This window comes from Rhinoraja longicauda, chromosome 8 (genome assembly GCF_053455715.1).
Source record: "Rhinoraja longicauda isolate Sanriku21f chromosome 8, sRhiLon1.1, whole genome shotgun sequence".
Taxonomy (NCBI): domain Eukaryota; kingdom Metazoa; phylum Chordata; class Chondrichthyes; order Rajiformes; family Arhynchobatidae; genus Rhinoraja; species Rhinoraja longicauda.
The window spans coordinates 35,400,266-35,417,772 of NC_135960.1; the positions used below are offsets into that span (position 1 = coordinate 35,400,266).

Consider the following 17,507-nt stretch of genomic DNA (forward strand, 5'->3'; position numbering starts at 1 on the left):
GCTTGATGACTGGTTCTAAAGTACTTCCCATTAACACCAGTCACCCACCCTGCCTTATTTCCTAAGAGGATATCGAGTTTAGCCCCTTCTCGAATAGGACATTCTACAAGTTAATTGAGTATTTTCCTGAATGTGCTTAACCACTTCCATCCCATTCAAGCCCCAGCACTGTGGGAGTCCAGTTGATATTGGAAAGTTAAAGCTCTGCATTATTACATTTGTTTTATTCATGCAGCTACTGTGATCTCCTACATATTTCTTCTCTAATTCCCTCTGACAATTGCGGGGCCTTTATATAATCCCACCGAAGTGAATACCTACCTCTTATTTCTCAATTCCAACCACTTGAATCCTCAGGAATATCTTTAATTAGCACCATGATGTTCTCCTTAATTAAAAGCTCAACTACTCCCACCTCTATCCCTCTTGTAGCATTTGTACGCTGGAACATTGAGCTCTGACCCTCCCTCAGCCACATTTCTGTAATAACTATAATTTCCAAGTCCTGAACAGCAGTTAGGAGTTTCGTAACTGACCTTTGGACTAAGTAGTTATTTTTTCACTATTTTCTTTATTGTACATTTTAAGTATTTTATGCCATTGGAAACTGCATCTGGTGATTTGGTGATCTGCATCTGCACCTGGTGATTGCTAATGTTTGAGTACCTGACAATCAACCATTATTTGAACTGCCATATTCAATATTTAATGATTGATCTTCAGATAAGAAAGAAGACATCAGGTACACGTCAATATCAGTCAGATTGTCAAGGGTCCAATGAGCCACCACGTTCCAGTGGTCAAAGCAAGGAAGACATTTTTGGACATATGATTGCTTCAGCATTGAAAGAAGTGGAAATCGAACAGAATTCTGCAGAACAGGTGAGGGGGATATAAGATCATTTCATTACTGTACAAGTTGCAAGTCAAAGACATGCTCGTACAAAGCTCCAGTGAACTGAAACAATCCAATTCAAGAACTTTTATATTGTCTTATTCATTTTATATTAAACACTGAGAAAAATATACTCCACCAAGATGCCAAGTCTTGAACTGACAGTTTCAAGATGGATTTGACTGCAATGTACCAAGGAAAAGGGCAGAAGCTTGCTGTTAGTTCACAGGAATTTATCCCCATTTCCTCATGATTCTTGTGCATGCAAGTCAGAAATGTGGAAACATTTTTGTGCTCAAGAACCATGTGTACATAATATCATTTTGGTAAGTGTCAAGTTTAAGCCTAGCCCATTTCAACTAAATATACTGACAGATCTTTGTGTTAGGATGTAGAATTCCGCTAACGGCTTGTTTGATTTGCTGAACTTCACTGGGCAAAGTCAGCAAATGGCTGCAAGCAGGGCTGAGTTACCTGGTCTGTTTCAGAGCAGGGTACCCATGCTCGGTAGCGCAAGACACTACATGGAATGTCACCTTTCTTGTTTGTACATGCAACTGCCCTGTTTTGAAGCAGCCCTGAAATATAAAAATATTGTTCCTTCCTTGATGAGTCAGACTCAGAACCTCCTAGTCGAGTACAAATCTTCCAAAAAAAAAGAAGGGATGGAAAGTGGGAGCCAAAACAAATGTAGAAATGATTTATTTCTCCATATTTTATTTTGCTGACCCTTTTCCAATGTATTGACTTTTCAGCAATCTTTAAATATTACCAAAAATTAGAAAAGGGCAGGGCAATAGTACTGTACTCATATATTGCATTGCACATTTTGAAGAGATAAAACATTCGAAGTAAGGAAAACAAAAACAAATAGTTGCATTGTTTTTTTTTGTTGAAATCCAGAAACGTCATCCAACAACCCATGAAAGATGTAAAAAGACTATTTTATTTCCAGAAGTAGTGGTGGCAGACCGACAGAAAGGCATCCTAGGCTTTAAAATGCACAAATATGTTCTAGAACAAGATAGAACAGTTCCTAGACAGCCCAAAGCAAATTCAGGTTCTGCAAAGACTGAGCCCCAGCCACGTTCTACATGCAAATATGTTCGAAAGGCTGAGAGTTCTCTGGAGAGTAAGGACTCCAGCGAGACCATTCCATGCACACTAGGTGCAGCTAACGCACAGAATGCTGATCCGCAAGCACCGAACAAGCAAGATGCTCAGCAGGATGATGAAGGAGACAAAATGCTGCCCAAGAAAAGCCCTCAGAAGGGACCGCCAGAGAGCTAACAACACAAGTTAACTCAAAGTGACACGCAATCCAAAAGGAACATCTTCTGATAAAAGGAGGAGTTGAAGCATTTAAATTTCTTGACTTCGTCATGTTTTTTGATGATGTAACATGACTTGTTTATCCTAAATAAATTTACCAAATTTAGGAGCAATGTATTTTAAATTTTGAATAATTTTAAAGTTTTTGCCACTAAGCCCTACACTGTTTGCCTGGCAGATTATTTAAATTACAAATATGTGTTGATTACATTTGAGGGTACATCATACCCACTTACTTTAGTTGCCTGTTGGTGTGGTTGCCAGAAACAAATTTATTCATGTCTCAGAGTTTAGATTCTAATGGTTCTCCTCTTTCCTACCACATCTAATATTTCATGCTCCACAATATTGGTGATTGCATTGTCTCCCACTTATGAAAACACACACCTATGCCTTCTGTATCCACACTTTTATCATCCTTTTGGCCTCTCTTACACTTTACACTTTCCCTTTACACTTTTATCAAACATCCTGAGAGTATTCTTTGATTTATGTCATTATATTTTCATGCACCACCCTTTGCCTTCCTCATTTTTTAAAGAATTTCATCCATGCACTTTTAATATTCTTACGATTTCTGTTGAATTCTCATTTTGTATCAAATTCTCTATTGCCTTAAAATGTATCAGTACTCTTCACAAGCACGTAGGTTTAGATTTAGGAGTGCCCACTCCTTCCCACCCAACCCTTCAATTGATAAGGTAGACACAAAATGTTGGAGTAACAGCGGGACAGGCAGCATCTGTAAAAAAAAGGAATGGGTGACGTTTCGGGTCGAGACCCTTCTTCAGACTGAGCCTAAATTGATCATTTGTTTAGTCTGAACCATGCCTCTTTTAATGTCCCTACGCTCTGATAGATTCCTGTCATTGTTTCCTGTCTGAGATGCATGATGTATGATGCATGCTAAAAGGAAGCTCAATGATTTTCCTCAGCTATGAAATAGTTGCTACATCCGTAATGTCCAAATTACCATTGCATATGAGGAGTTTCAGGTTATCTCAAACAAATTTTCAGATGCCAAAATGTGTCATTTGTGACTCAATGAGCAATCGAGGGTTCAAGTCCCACTCCAGACTTGTTCTTCACTGACAGTCCAAGACATGGTGATGTCATCAAGTACAAGTTTAGATCTTGTCTGCCCCTTAGTGTGCTCCAAAGACTATGAGGCACTCTTCAAAGATCAACAGAGTTTTTGGCTGGTAGTTATATCGTTACCAAAACATTCTATTTTTAAGACTGTTTTCACTTCGCTGGTAGAAGCAGTTGGTTATACACAAATTGCTCACTGTGTTCCAAATGCTGTAAAGCATCCCAAGATCGTGATCTGCTATGGTCGTGATGTGTTTCAGGACATCCCAAGATACTAATCCAAACCAAACAGACTTTCATCATGTCATTCCAGTAGATCTCCTGGTTAGAAGTCATACAAAGAACAACCACCTATTTTGGTGGGTGCAATCCCAAACCATAAAATTGAATCTAGTAAAAAATGATACTGTTATCTTAACATTTCTACATAAGTCTACTTATTTCACACCATTATCTGTCCCAATCTTTTTTGGTATTTAGAGGGAGTGAGAAAAATGAAAAGGTTCCTTTCTCTTCCATACAAAAAAAACCCCATGTAATCTTGAACCTGAACTACTGCTCACCAGACAAATCAACCTGCCAGGCATCCTGGAAATGGAGCAAATGGTGTATCAGCCTCAGGTGTCATGTACCAAAGCCCAAACAAGCTTCAGCAGCTTGGTAGATGCCAACATTTTTTTAAGCTTCAGATATATTTTTAAAATATTCAACTAATTTAAAATATTGAATTAAAATTATATATTAAATCATAAAATAAGTCAAGTGTTTAGATTTGTCTTCAAGGTAAGCCACCCTATTTAAGTGAATGGGCCATTTGTACATGAACCCTCCTGGGAAAAAGCTCAGGGCTGACTCTTCATGCCATTTCTCCAGTGGGACCATCAATAGCCATTCCATTGTTATAAAAGACAGTCAAGCATGTCAATGTGATGTCATGCACATCAGACCTGCCTGTGATGCTGCTGTAAGCTTTTCACTATACCTGCACCTCGCTCTACTTGTATATATGATACATCTCATCTCAAACTTCTGAGCATGCATGTGACAGGTAGATAGTTGTGTCAGATTAAGCTGGAAATAGCAGACAGTCTGGAAAGGAAGATGTTCCCTGGAGAAATTTTAGCATTTTGCAACACAGACAGCATCATGTTGTTTGTCCCTGCTCCAGAACTCAATTACTCAGTGACACATGGGTTTAGAAACATGCCACAAGTTATTTTATTTTTATATACAAGAAATTGCTTACAGTAATATGTTTGTACAAAAAAAGTGACTTATAGCATTGTTCAAGAGTTAATAGTGTCTAATTGTCATATAAACAACGGAACAATGAAATTCTTACTTGTTGCTGCTTAACAGGTCTGTAAACGTAATCTGACAAGTGTTGATCATTCCCTTTGTTACCACAGCAAAATATTCAAGAGTTTCTTGCGCAGAGTAGCTTAGCTGTTTCAAAATAAACATTACAATTCTACTAAAACATGTTCAACAAAAGGGAGGTACGTTGCCTCTAAAATGTTGATCATGTGCTTTGTTGGCCTGCTCTTAAATGAAACCTGATACAGTGTCACTTGAGAAATCAATACGGAAGATAAATAGTTTGATCAAGGAGGAGCATCTGAAAGCTAGCAAAATGTAGAGGGATTTATGGAAAGAATTCCACTCCTAGCAAATAAAGGCAAGGCTACTAGTGAAGGCGACATTAAATGTGGGGGGTGACCAAGAAGCTACATTAGAGGAGCACATCTCTCTAAAGTTTATAGGGTAGGAAAAGATTGAATAGGTTGCGGTAAGGCCTATTTAAGTATTTTAGCTGCTTGGAAATGTTCAGACTTTATTCCAAATGCAAGTACTATTTTCTTGGTATTATCGTGATAAATGAGAATTAAATACCTGCCATCAGCTTTATTCAACAGAAAACATTTTCTCCAAGAAAGAATATGCTATTCAATTTATTATTCAGTCTGTCATTTGTGCAACAAATGCCTATTTCATAAATCATTTGGTTTGCACAATTATGAAATAATCTTCACAATTATGAAGACAAGTATGAAATAATCTTTAACCTCAAACCAGAAATAATTATTTCAATGTTGTTCAAATATTAACTTACCTTGAACATCTTTAGTGTTTCAATTATAACTTTTTGACAAGCATATTCTAACTAACAATTTGGCTGCTGTTCTAGCTTTTGGAAGGGGGAATTGGTTATATAAATGTTTTTTGCTTCAAATGCAATTCAAGGACTAAATTACTGTTGTAGACCTGCTTAATTTGTCGGATATATTTGTTTTAGAACTATCAAAGAGATTGAGCTACTTTAACTGTGCTAAGACTGATCATTTTCCTCATTCAAGATTTCGTAAGGATTTCTAATTGTCATAAACAGCAGCTCAAGCTTCCTTTAGGTGTGCCATTTTATACTGATTGGAGGTAATGCAAAATCAGACCTTTTGCATGGATCTCACATTCTTTGAAAGCATGATAAATCTTATCTTTCATCAGAAATAGTAACCATACTGATAATTTGTGTTCCTAATGCATGCCAGTGACTTTCCAACCAAAGTATCTGCTCTAAATGCAGCCCCTAATCATAGACTGGGCATGTGAAATTGCAATTAAAATAAGCGTAGCCAGAGCTAAGAAATTACAGATGCTGGAATATGGAACAAAAAATGAATTACTGGAGGAACTCAGTGGGGCAGGCAGATATATGGTGAGAAAGATATGGTTGTTGTTTCAGGTCCTGATCCACAGATGCTGCCTGACCCACCAAGTTACTCCAGCTGTTTTTTTTTGTTTAAGCATATACAGAGATGGGTTATTTGGATATTTTGCAATATGGCCAGTCTAACACAATTTTTTAAGATAAATGAATTGGTTGCTTTTACTTAGGATATGAAATATATTTTCCATTGTGAATCTGACCTCAAATGGAGGTGAAATTGCTCATAACTGGCTTGTATTAGAATTTTTGACTCATGAAATAAATAGAGCAATTAATAGGTACTTAATGTCTTCTGCCAGTATCTACATTAGCTTATCTAAGAATCTTCAAAAAGTCTTCTCATTAATGGCATCGCAGCAAACCTGAAAAAGTCTATTCCTCTGCATCTGAGCAAGCGTAATCTTGTCCCAACACACCCCCTTTGACCAAAGTGCCTTGATGCTGAGTGAACATATTAGCTGAGGTATAGATTTTGATCACATCTCCGGTCATAACAAAATCATGTCTGATACAATATTCATTGTGCCCCATAAAAGTTCTAAGACAATATTTTTGGAATTATGACAAATTAATCTCTTTGGTAAAAGGCACATATTTCATTAAATGTTTTCATCCAACTTCTTCCCATCCTCCCCCCCCACCCCCCAACACATTGTCCCAATATGGAAATATTAGAAACAGCATGAAGAATTCATGTACAGCTTTGAGTCCAAACCATGCTTTTCCTATATCCTCTCTTATTTCTTTGAATGACACGATAATCAAATCTCACATCAGAACTGGTAAAATATAGTGTATATGGGTTTTGAGTTTGATCCCATTGAACTAAATGGCAAAAAGCTCTGATGTGTTGAGGGTCTGGTGAGCGATAGCTTCAAGATTTCAAATGGAAAAGAACCAAAAAACTTTATTACAATGGTTCCTGAACACAACAGGGGTAAATGAAATTTATTTGGAAACATTTTGTTTTAAGAGAACAAATTAAACAGATATTTTCATACAAAGCAGACTGAATTTTCTATTTGAAAAATTTGCAATATGGATTATTTTTTAAGGTGAACCCAGCTGCATAAATATAAAGTGAATTGAGACATTGGGTGGCATGGTTCATATATATACAATCTAAATGTTTTGTTGTAGAGTAAATCATTTACATTGTTTCTTTTTACCAAGAAAATTGAAGTCCTGCTCCTTTGACAGCTACAAAAAAAATTATAGTAGCAGGACTATAAAGGCACATGTGCTATATCCATAATATATTTTTTATATAGCTTTATTAGTTTAGGTAATACAACCTAAGACTATGAGATTTGTTCTCATAATTTAACACTTTCTAGCTCTGGTAACAAACATTGTAGTGAATCTACATTGAACCCGTGCTCAAAAGTAAACTGTGCTGTAAAATGTAGCCTCAGAATTCTGTACATACGAACTTCACTTTTGTATGTCAGCCCCCTGAGAATAAAGGCCAATGTTACAATAGATTTTTAATTTTTTTTTAAAATTTGGATTTCAAAATCTCTTTCCCACTAAATGTATCCTAATCTAACTCATTAAGAAAATGTTCCCTTTGGTGGAGTCTCTCTCAGATTCGAAATGGATGATCAAATCAGTTTTGTCCACTCAATCAAAGGCCTTGTTTTGTTGCATTTCCCTCAAATAATCGGTTGCTCAATCTTCTATCTCAGCTTTGCTACATCTGTTTCAGCCCAATGTCATCCCATATCAGAATTAACAGCAAACCACTAGGTGATCTTGAATTTCAAACCCATTTTAACCTTCTAAGACACACAGACTTCACTGCACCACCAAACCACTAGATGTAATAAAGGTTGGCTGTATATAAAGAAAATACAAAGATATGTTCAAAAATATATTTGTGCTTGTACATTCAGCTATTTTGAGTATCTTGGGCAATTACAGATTCTAATGTTCCAAATTACTTAAAAATAATAATCTAATACTGGAATAGAAAACGCACCGTTTGTAAACGCGTACATTTTATGCCTGGATGCAGGATCAATGTGGATTAAACGGGACAAATCTTTAATCCAGATTTACGGCATCGGTCACGATCCCCGCAAGTCAGCACAAAGGCAGCAATAATGAATGCCTAATTGGAGCAGGTTATTTCCTTGCCTTCAGTCATCTCAACAGGCAACAAATATAAGCTCATTTTGGATTCAATCTCATAAAAAGAGAAAATGTAGTGAAAGATGAAAGTTAAAATTCCCAGTCACCATCTTGGTCTTGTAAGGTAGTGATTGGGCTGTCTCTTTTTAGCACTGAAATCCCCAGTGTGGCTTGGGAGTCAGAAAGCGGCACGGCTGGTTGAAGCAGATTTATCAGGGACAACTTGGTTTGCTTCTTTACCTGCAAAAGTGAAAAAGCATTTAGAGTCACAACTCCAAAACGATTTGCATAAATTAGGGCATCCAAAAAGATTGAAGCATTTATAATTCAAGAGCATTATTATGATAAATATGTTTTAATTAAATCTTAATACTGAAATAACTTAATGTTAATAGATGCAAACAAGTCATTGTATTTTAAACGTTTTTCTGTCACTATTTACCATGGCTGCAGAATGCAAAAAAAAGCATTAATATCCATCTTGATGGGTTTTATTTACTACATGATTTATTCATAAGCAACAAGTAAAATTTAGAATTTTTAAATCAACAACTACTTTGACATTTTAAAAATAAATGCTGAAAACATTTTCTAATGCTCCAGTTCTGAGGAGCAAACTGTTTATTCTTAATTTTTAAATTACAAAAATATAAAATAAAATAAGGACCTGTTTAAAGAAGGGATGGGACAGCAACATCCTCGCTGATGGTCTAAAATGGAAAAAGATACGTTTGTCATAGTAATCACGAAAAATAACCATTGCGAGATGAAAGCTTTTTCTGAAGGTCTAACTCTGTTAATGTTAAATAACATTTTCCTTTGAACATCAATTTTCCGTAAAAGTATTAATTTTAGTGCAAATTAATAATATCCCTAGATGCTTCTGGTTAGCAGTATTTACCAACATTTTCTGTTATATTTCAGATTTCCAACATCTGCAGTTTAAAATATTTTCATTCCCTGTTGGAGTTCACAGCCCGTTCTCTTCCAGGAATGGCAACCTTGCAGAAATTTTCCCCTTTGGTCTTTGGTGAGGTTTCCGCCTATCCCTTTCATTTACTCTACAGCTGCTGCCTGGCCTGCTGAATGATTACATTAGATTGTTCTGTCTACTGTTAACTGGCCTACATTGTTCTTAACCACATCTTTTTCTAGACTCTTGTAAAGGATTTGTATTGGTGTTAACATTTGCAAATTTCCTTTAACTGACTTTTAGATAGCGAGTTGCTCTTGCCCTTCATTGAGCATGAAACAACATACGCCAAATAAAAAATACAACTCCCTTTCAATACAATACAATATATCTTTATTGTCATTGTACAGGGGTACAACGAGATTGGGAATGCGCCTCCCATATGATGCAATAAATTAATTAGCTGGTCAGTAATAATTTAAACAACCCAATGAAACAAATTAGAACAGTTTTAAAACAGAATAAAGTGCAGTAGATCTGTGCCGGTTCACTGTGCGATGTGACCATCTGGCTCAGCAGGACCGGTTCATAGCAGCTATGGCCCTGGGGATGAAGCTGTTCCTGAGTCTGGAGGTGCGGGCGTAGAAGGCCTTGTATCGTCTGCCCGATGGTAGAAGTTCGAACAGACTGTTGCAGGGGTGTGAAGAGTCTTTGTGGATGTTGATGGCTTTTCTGAGGCATTGTGTGTTGTAGATGCCCTCCAAGGCTGGTAGCTGTGTTCCGATGGTCCTCTGAGCTCTATGGACTCCCCCGCTGAAGAGCTTTCCTCTCTGCCTCCGTGCAGCTGAGGTACCACACAGGGATGCCATGTGTTCGGATGCTCTCTATGGTGCAGCGGTAGAAGGTCGTCAGCAACTGTTGGGGTCGACCAGACTTTTTCAGTGTTCTTAGGCACAGCAGTGTTATTGGACCATGTGAGGTCCTCCGAAATGTGAGTGCCCAGAAACTTGAAGGTGGACACTCTCTCCACACTGTCCCCGTTGATAAAGATCGGGGCGTATTCCCCGTTGTGTGACCTACGGAAGTTGATGATCAGCTCCTTGGTCTTGGTGGTATTTAGGGACCGGTTGTTATCCGAGCACCAGTCCGCCAGGTTCTGCACCTCCGCTCTGTATTTTGTTTCATCCCCATTGGTGATCAGCCCGATCACTGTTGTGTCGTCTGCAAACTTGACAATGGTGTTGGTGTCGAATGCAGGAACACAGTCGTGTGTGAATAGGGAGGAGAGCATGGGGCTCAGAACACAGCCCTGTGGTGTGCCGGTACTCAGGGTGGTCGTGGAGGAGAGGTGCGGGCCCATTCTCACTGCCTGCGGTCGCTCCAGCAGGAAGTCCAGGATCCAGTCGCATAACGACGAGCTGAGGCCTAGCTGGTGGAGTTTGGTGATGAGCTTGGTGGGGATGACCGTGTTGAAGGCAGAGCTATAGTCAATGAATAGCATCCTCGCTTACGTGCCCTGTCTCTCCAGGTGAGTCAGGACAGCGTGAAGAGCCAGAGAGATGGCATCCTCTGTGGATCTGTTTGCCCTGTATGCAAATTGATGTAGGTCCAGTGAGGCAGGGATGCTGGATTTGATGTGTGAGAGGACCAGCCTTTCAAAGCACTTCATGATTATAGGAGTTAGGGCAACCGGACGGTAGTCATTCAGGTTGGTGATTTTTGCTTTTTTCGGCACCGACACTATGGTAGCCGACTTCAGGCACTTGGGGACCGTAATCAGAGATAACGACAGGTTAAAGATCCTGGTGAATACCTCAGCCAACTGTTCAGCACAGTCCCTAAGTACCCTTCCTTGAACTCCATCCGGGCCTGCAGCCTTGCGTGGGTTGACCCTTTGCAGAGCGCGTTGTACATCCTGTGTGCTCAGTTGCAAAAACAGTCCCTCTGCCTCGGCTGGGGTTCTTCCACTCAAGGTGGTGTTGCCAGTTTCGAAGCGGGCAAAGAAGGTGTTTAGCTCGTTGGTTAGTGTAGCATCGCTGTGGGGGCAGGCAGGGCTGCTCTTGTAGCCAGTGATGTCCCTGACACCCTGCCACATGCTTCTGGTGTCCGTGGTATTGAAGTGGTCTTCCACCCGTTGCCTGTGGGTGTCTTTGGCCCTTTTTATACCTTTGTTCAGGATTGACCTGGCAACACTGTATGCTGAAGTGTCACCAGATTTAAAGGCATTGTTGCATACCCTCAACAGATTCTGTACCTCCTTGTTCATCCAGGGTTTCCAGTTTGGGAACATCTTTATTTCCTTGTCCTCCGTGACATTCTCCACACAGCAGTTGATGTAGGAGAGCACAGTGGATGTGTATTCCTCCAAGTCTACCTCAGAACCACAGGTCGCCTGTTGTGCAAACAGGTCCCAGTGGCTTATCAATAAATCAACGAATATCACATCAACAAATATGTGCATTTACACTGGAAAATCTCTCACCTTGATGAACCCATCATTACTTAGATTTAGAATCTTATTTTGTATGAAGCCTTTTTAAGCCACAATCTAGAACTTAATCATATTATAGTTATTATGCAACATTAATGCTGGGCATTAACTAAATCTTTTTATTGATCTTTAAATCCAACATGATCTTTAGGTTGGAGTTATTGCAGGAGACTGTAGTGAACACAAGACAATCATTAGGTTTCTCACCTGGAGTCATCTGATTATACCCATATGAAACAAAATCACCATTAATTTTACCCTGCCTCTCCGAGAAGCTTATCTGATCTCAGCGGATGAGTGCACTCTGACACTTTACAGGTGTTGCCAAAGTCTATACACACTAATCTGTCCAATTCTTAATTTTTCCGATAAGATCTTCTCTGCCTGCTGACACCTCTAATCATAGAAATAATATCATTATACTGTTTTATCTGATTCCCTTCCTTTCCTGGCACCATATACTGTAAAACGCTGATAAATCCTACAACTCAAATTCTGATGGTTTTTAACTCACCAGGTGCTGTTTGCCAAGCTTGCTTTCTCCTCACTGTGATCCATGCTCCTTTTAAACTTACATGGTTCACTGGAAAATTTGTTATACTGTAATTTTTATAACATTTTTTTTAAAGTCAGTAAGAAATGTGTTAGGAGTTAATATAAATAATATCCAAGAGTGGAAAATCTGTCAATTCCGAAACAAAATCCTAAATGTGACAGATTAACAAAGTTTTACCACGGTGCAGTACATTCAGATTCATATACACCTTGACCATCGCCATTACATTGCACCCTTTTAAACTTCCATCTGCACTTCATTCATAATCTTCTAGTTGTATGTTTTCCTACCACAATTTCTGATTACTCTCTGATTTAACAGACTTACCGATTACCAGGCTCCCTCTGCAGACAGAGCTCCACGAAGCTGTGGAAAGCCGCAGAGAAAGTTTTATTCATTGAACTTGGGGATCGTTCACTTGTGTTTGTCCTGATCATGCTGTAAGTGGCTACACTCTCCCCAATTCCAGAATCCACTCCAGAGCGAGAATTCTTTATCACTTGTTCTTTTTGTGGGAAACTGAAGTCTAGCAGACATAATGACCCCTTCAACTTCTGGAGTAGCATCTATAGAAAAAAAAAAGGAAAACTAGATGAACAACCATCTATTGCATTAGGTTGCTAGCTATTTTAATTCCTACCCATACTCACTTTTCTGTCCTGGGCCTCCTCAAGTAAACATGCAAACTGGAAGAACAGCCATCTCTTATTTCACTTGGCCAGCCTACAACCCAACTATATGATCTGTGAATTCTCCAATTTCGGATGCCACACTGATCCTCTGCTTCTCATCCACCCTCTTTTGTCTTTCCTCACCCCCACCCCCCTGACACACACACTTTTTTTCCCACTACCCTGGTCTCCCTGCACCTTTTACCTCCTCCTTATGCATACCTCCCACGCTTATTACAAATCCCCCATTTTCATTTTGTCCCTGCGCTTTTCCCTCCCTCGTTGACTGCTGAGTTCCTCCAGCACTTTGTTTTTTACTCAACCAATGACTATGTCATATATCAGTTAAATTAACCAGTTTCTTAACATGAAATGCTCCATTTTAAAGACAAGGTAAATTACCTGGGTAGGCTGCGTATTCTGGAAAGGAACCTGGCCTCTGGCTAACTCGCACGCTGTAATCCCAAGGCTATAGATGTCAGACTTCGCATCGTATCCATGCAAGTCCTAATGGTGGAAGAAAAGGTTCAATGGAATCCATTGGTATGGTACTCCAGCTAACTACACACCACGATAGTATAAGAAAATAACTGCAGATGCTGGTACAAATCGAAGGTATTTATTCACAAAATGCTGGAGTAACTCAGCAGGTCAGGCAGCATCTCAGGAGAGAAGGAATGGATGACGTTTCGGGTCGAGACCCTTCTTCAGACTGATGTCGGGGGCGGGACAAAGGAAGGATATAGGTAGAGACAGGAAGATAGAGGGAGATCTGAGAAGGAGATGGGGAAGAGAGGCATAGAGGAACTATCTAAAGTTGGAGAAGTCGATGTTCATACCACTGGGCTGCAGGCTGCCCAGGCGAAATATGAGGTGCTGTTCCTCCAATTTCCGGTGGGCCTCACTATGGCACTGGAGGAGGCCCATGACAGAAAGGTCAGACTGGGAATGGGAGGGGGAGTTGAAGGGCTCGGCCACCGGGAGATCAGTTTGGCCAACGAGGACCGAGCGCAGGTGTTGAGCGAAGCGATCGCCGAGCCTGCGCTTGGTTTCGCCGATGTAAATAAGTTGACATCTAGAGCAGCAGATGCAATAGATGAGGTTGGTGGAGGTGCAGGTGAACCTCTGTCTCACTTGGAAAGACTGTTTGGGTCCTTGGATGGAGTTGAGGGGGGAGGTAAAGGGACAGGTGTTGCAACTCGTGCGGTTGCAGGGGAAAGTGCCCGGGGATGGGGTGGTTTGGGTAGGAAGGGACGAGTGGACCAGGGAGTTACGGAGGGAACGGTCTCTGCGGAACGCAGAGAGGGGAGGGGATGGGAAGATATGGCCAGTGGTGGGGTCCTGATGCAGGTGACGGAAATGTTGGCGGATGATTTGTTGGATCCGCTGGCTGGTGGGGTGGAAGGTGAGAACGAGGGGGATTCTGTCCTTGTTGCGAGTGGGGGGAGGGGGAGCAAGAGCGGAGCTGCAGGATGTAGAAGAGACCCTAGTGAGTCTTCAGGAAACAGGGCTTCCCCTCTTCCATTATAGATGAGGCTCTCACTAGGGTCTCTTCTACATCTCGCAGCTCCGCTCTTGCTCCCCCTCTCACCTTATAGCTGTGGCCTCAAGTATTTGATTTTTCCAAACTGGGAGCAAAGAGTAGGAGTAAACGGGTCCTTTTCAGAATGGCAGGCAGTGGCGAGTGGAGTGCCGCAAGGCTCGGTGTTGGGGCCGCAACTGTTTACCATAGATATTAATGATTTGGAAGAGGGAATTAGTAGCAACATTAGCAAGTTTGTGGATGACACAAAGCTGGGTGGCAGTGTAAACTGTGAAGAGGATGTTAGGAGGTTGCAGGGTGACCTGGACAGGTGGGCAGATGCGTGGCAGATGCAGTATAATATAGATAAATGTGAGGTTATCCACTTTGGCGGCAAAACAAGGAGGCAGAATATTACCTCAATGGTGTTAGGTTAGGTAAGGAGGAGGTCCAGCGAGTCCTGGGTGTCCTTGTACACCAGTCACTAAAAGTTGGCATGCAGGTACAGCAGGCAGTGAAGAAAGCTAATGGCATGTTGGCCTTCATAACAAGAGGATTTCAGTATAGGAGTAAAGAGGTTCATCTGCAGTTGTATAGGGCCCTGGTAAGACCACATCTGGATTATTGTGTTCAGTTTTGGTCTCCTAATTAGAGGAAGGACATCCTTGTAATTGAGGCAGTGTTGTGTAGGTTCACGAGATTGATCCCTGGGATGGTGGGACTGTCATATGAGGAAAGATTGAAAAGACTAGGCTTGTATTCACTGGAGTTTAGAAGGATGAGAGGGGATCATATAGAAACATATAAAATTATAAAAGGACTGGACAAGCTAGATGCAGGAAAAATGTTCCCAATGTTGGGCAAGTCTAGAACCAGGGGCCACAGTCTTAGAATAAAGGGGACGCCATTTAAAGCTGAGGTGAGAAGAAACTTTTTCACCCAGAGAGTTGTGAATTTGTGGAATACTCTGCCATAGAGGGCAATGGAAGCCAAATCACTGGATGGATTAAAGAGAGAGTTAGATAGAGCTCTAGGGGCTAGTGGAATCAAGGGATATGGGGAGAAGGCAGGCACGGGTTATTGATTGTGGACGATCAGCCATGATCACAATGAATAGCGGTGCTGGCTCGAAGGGCCAAATGGCCTCCTGCATTTATTTTCTATGATTCTATGTTTCTAAATGGTTCTGACCATCAACCTATCAATTGCTCTCATAATTTTATATAATATCAAGTCTCCCCACAACCTCCAGCATTCCAGAGAAAACCATGCATCTGCCTAACCTCTCCCTCTAGCTGATACCCCCTAATCCAGGCAACATTCTGGTAAACCTCCTCCCTTTCCACATCCTCCCTATAATGGGGCAACCAGTAATATTCTAAATGCAGCCTAATCATATGCCTTCTTTACTACTCTACTTGTGTGGCCACTTTCAGGAAGTTATGGACTTGGACCCCAAGATCCCTCTGTACAACAATGTTGTAAAGGGACATGCCATTAATTGTACATTTTCCCCTACATACAACCTCCCAATGTGCAAAACTTAACATTTGCTCAGATTAAACTACATCTGCCATTTCTATGCCCATTTCCATAGCTGAACTATATCCTGCTTTATGCGTCGATAGCCTTCCTCACAGTCAACCCCAACAATCTTAGTGTTGTCTGCAAACTTACTAACCAATCCACCTATGTTCACGTCATTTATATATATTACAATCGACAGAGGTCTCAGCACACATATCTGCGGAACTCCACTATAATCGAGAAAGATGTTTTATAGGTAATTACAGAATGATCAATCATGATCAAGTTGAATGGCATACTCCTGTTTATACATCTAAAATATGTTGTTGTGGAGCAACAACTTAGCTTTGGTGTCATTATTAATTACTAACTATATTATCCAGTACACAACAGACTAGAAGCAAGTTGGTACATTAAAGTAATTTGTTAAAGTGTTGAAAGAGAAATATTATTTATTCTGCAGTCACCACACTTTCAGGTTGGTACACAAAGAAGCAAGTTCATAGTGCTGCTTAAGCTTACCTGTTGTAGAACCTCAGGGCTCAGCCAAGGCAGAATAGAAGCATTGCATGCTGGAAAATCATATACAACTCTTAGTCTTTGCCCATCAATGATCATGCTGCAAAGACCATGCAGACCAGAGAGATAAATATGTCCTTCCTCAGTAATCAGTATATTGCTTGGTCTAACACTCCTGCTGAAGGAAAAGAAAAAATATTCAGAACTGTTCAAGCTCAGCTTAATACCATTGGGAAAGTGTTCTGAATAAACATCCCCAAGGCTAAATCTAGCCTCAAATCCTGGGATGAATGACTCTTTGCTCGAGTATTTGTGCAGGTTGTATCTCGGCAGTCTCATGTAAATTTGAGAAGTCAAGTTGACACTAAACCAGGGGCCTCCAAACTTTTCAGCTTGAGGGCCACATTATATATTTGGCACGTTTTTGCGGGCCGTAGGAAAAAATAAAGAAATGTCAGTTTTATAAATTTAATAATGAGGTTTATATGGCAACAAATAAATAATATTCCATTTTTAAGCCAACAAAAGCACATAGTACAATCAAAGCCTCAAATGAAAATAAATATTATGGTTTATAGACAATAGGTGCAGGAGTAGGCCATTCAGCCCTTCGAGCCAGCACCGCCATTCACCGTGATCATGGCTGATCATGCACAATCAGTACCCCGTTCCTGCCTTCTCCCCATATCCCTTGACTCCGCTATCATTAAGAGCTCGATCTAACTCTCTCTTGAAAGCATCCAGAGAATTGGCCTTCACTGCCTTCTGAGGCAGAGAAATCCACAGATTCACAACTCTCGGAGTGAAAAAGTTTTTCCTCATCTCCGATCTAAATGGCCTACCCCGTATTCTTAAACTGTGGCCCCTTGTTCCGGACTCCCCCAACATTGGGAACATGTTTCCTGCCTCTAACGTGTCCAACCCCTTAATAATCTTATATGTTTAGATAAGATCTCCTCTCATCCTTCTAAATTCCAGTGTATACAAGCCTAGTCGCTCCAGTCTTTCAACATATGACAGTCCTGCCATTCCTGGAATTAACCTAGTAAACCTACGCCCTCAATAGCAAGAATGTCCTTCCTCAAATTTGGAGACCAAAACTGTACACAGTACTCCAGGTGCGGTCTC

At 40.5% G+C, this 17,507-nt stretch overlaps 2 protein-coding genes across 7 annotated transcripts in view; one reads left to right on the top strand and one right to left on the bottom strand.

Annotated features, from left to right (window-relative positions):
* The window catches only part of LOC144596250 (uncharacterized), a 36,327-nt gene extending 34,079 nt beyond the window's left edge, over window positions 1-2,248 (top strand). The window contains exons 9-10 of the mRNA XM_078404462.1: window positions 724-882; window positions 1,799-2,248. Coding sequence (XP_078260588.1) covers window positions 724-882; window positions 1,799-2,185 — 546 coding nt within the window. The 3' untranslated portion in view covers window positions 2,186-2,248. The remainder of the gene's footprint in view (window positions 1-723; window positions 883-1,798) is intronic.
* A 4,737-nt stretch (window positions 2,249-6,985) lies between these two features.
* stradb (STE20 related adaptor beta) overlaps window positions 6,986-17,507 on the bottom strand; it is a 36,164-nt gene continuing 25,642 nt past the window's right edge. For 5 of the 6 annotated variants that reach the window (XM_078404466.1, XM_078404465.1, XM_078404468.1 and 2 more), the window contains 5 exons: window positions 16,383-16,557; window positions 13,214-13,318; window positions 12,468-12,706; window positions 8,848-8,890; window positions 6,986-8,420 (listed from right to left, as the gene is read on the bottom strand). In XM_078404466.1, coding sequence (XP_078260592.1) covers window positions 8,271-8,420; window positions 8,848-8,890; window positions 12,468-12,706; window positions 13,214-13,318; window positions 16,383-16,557 — 712 coding nt within the window. In that variant the 3' untranslated portion in view covers window positions 6,986-8,270. The remainder of the gene's footprint in view (window positions 8,421-8,847; window positions 8,891-12,467; window positions 12,707-13,213; window positions 13,319-16,382; window positions 16,558-17,507) is intronic. The other variant, XM_078404467.1, reaches the window with a different exon arrangement.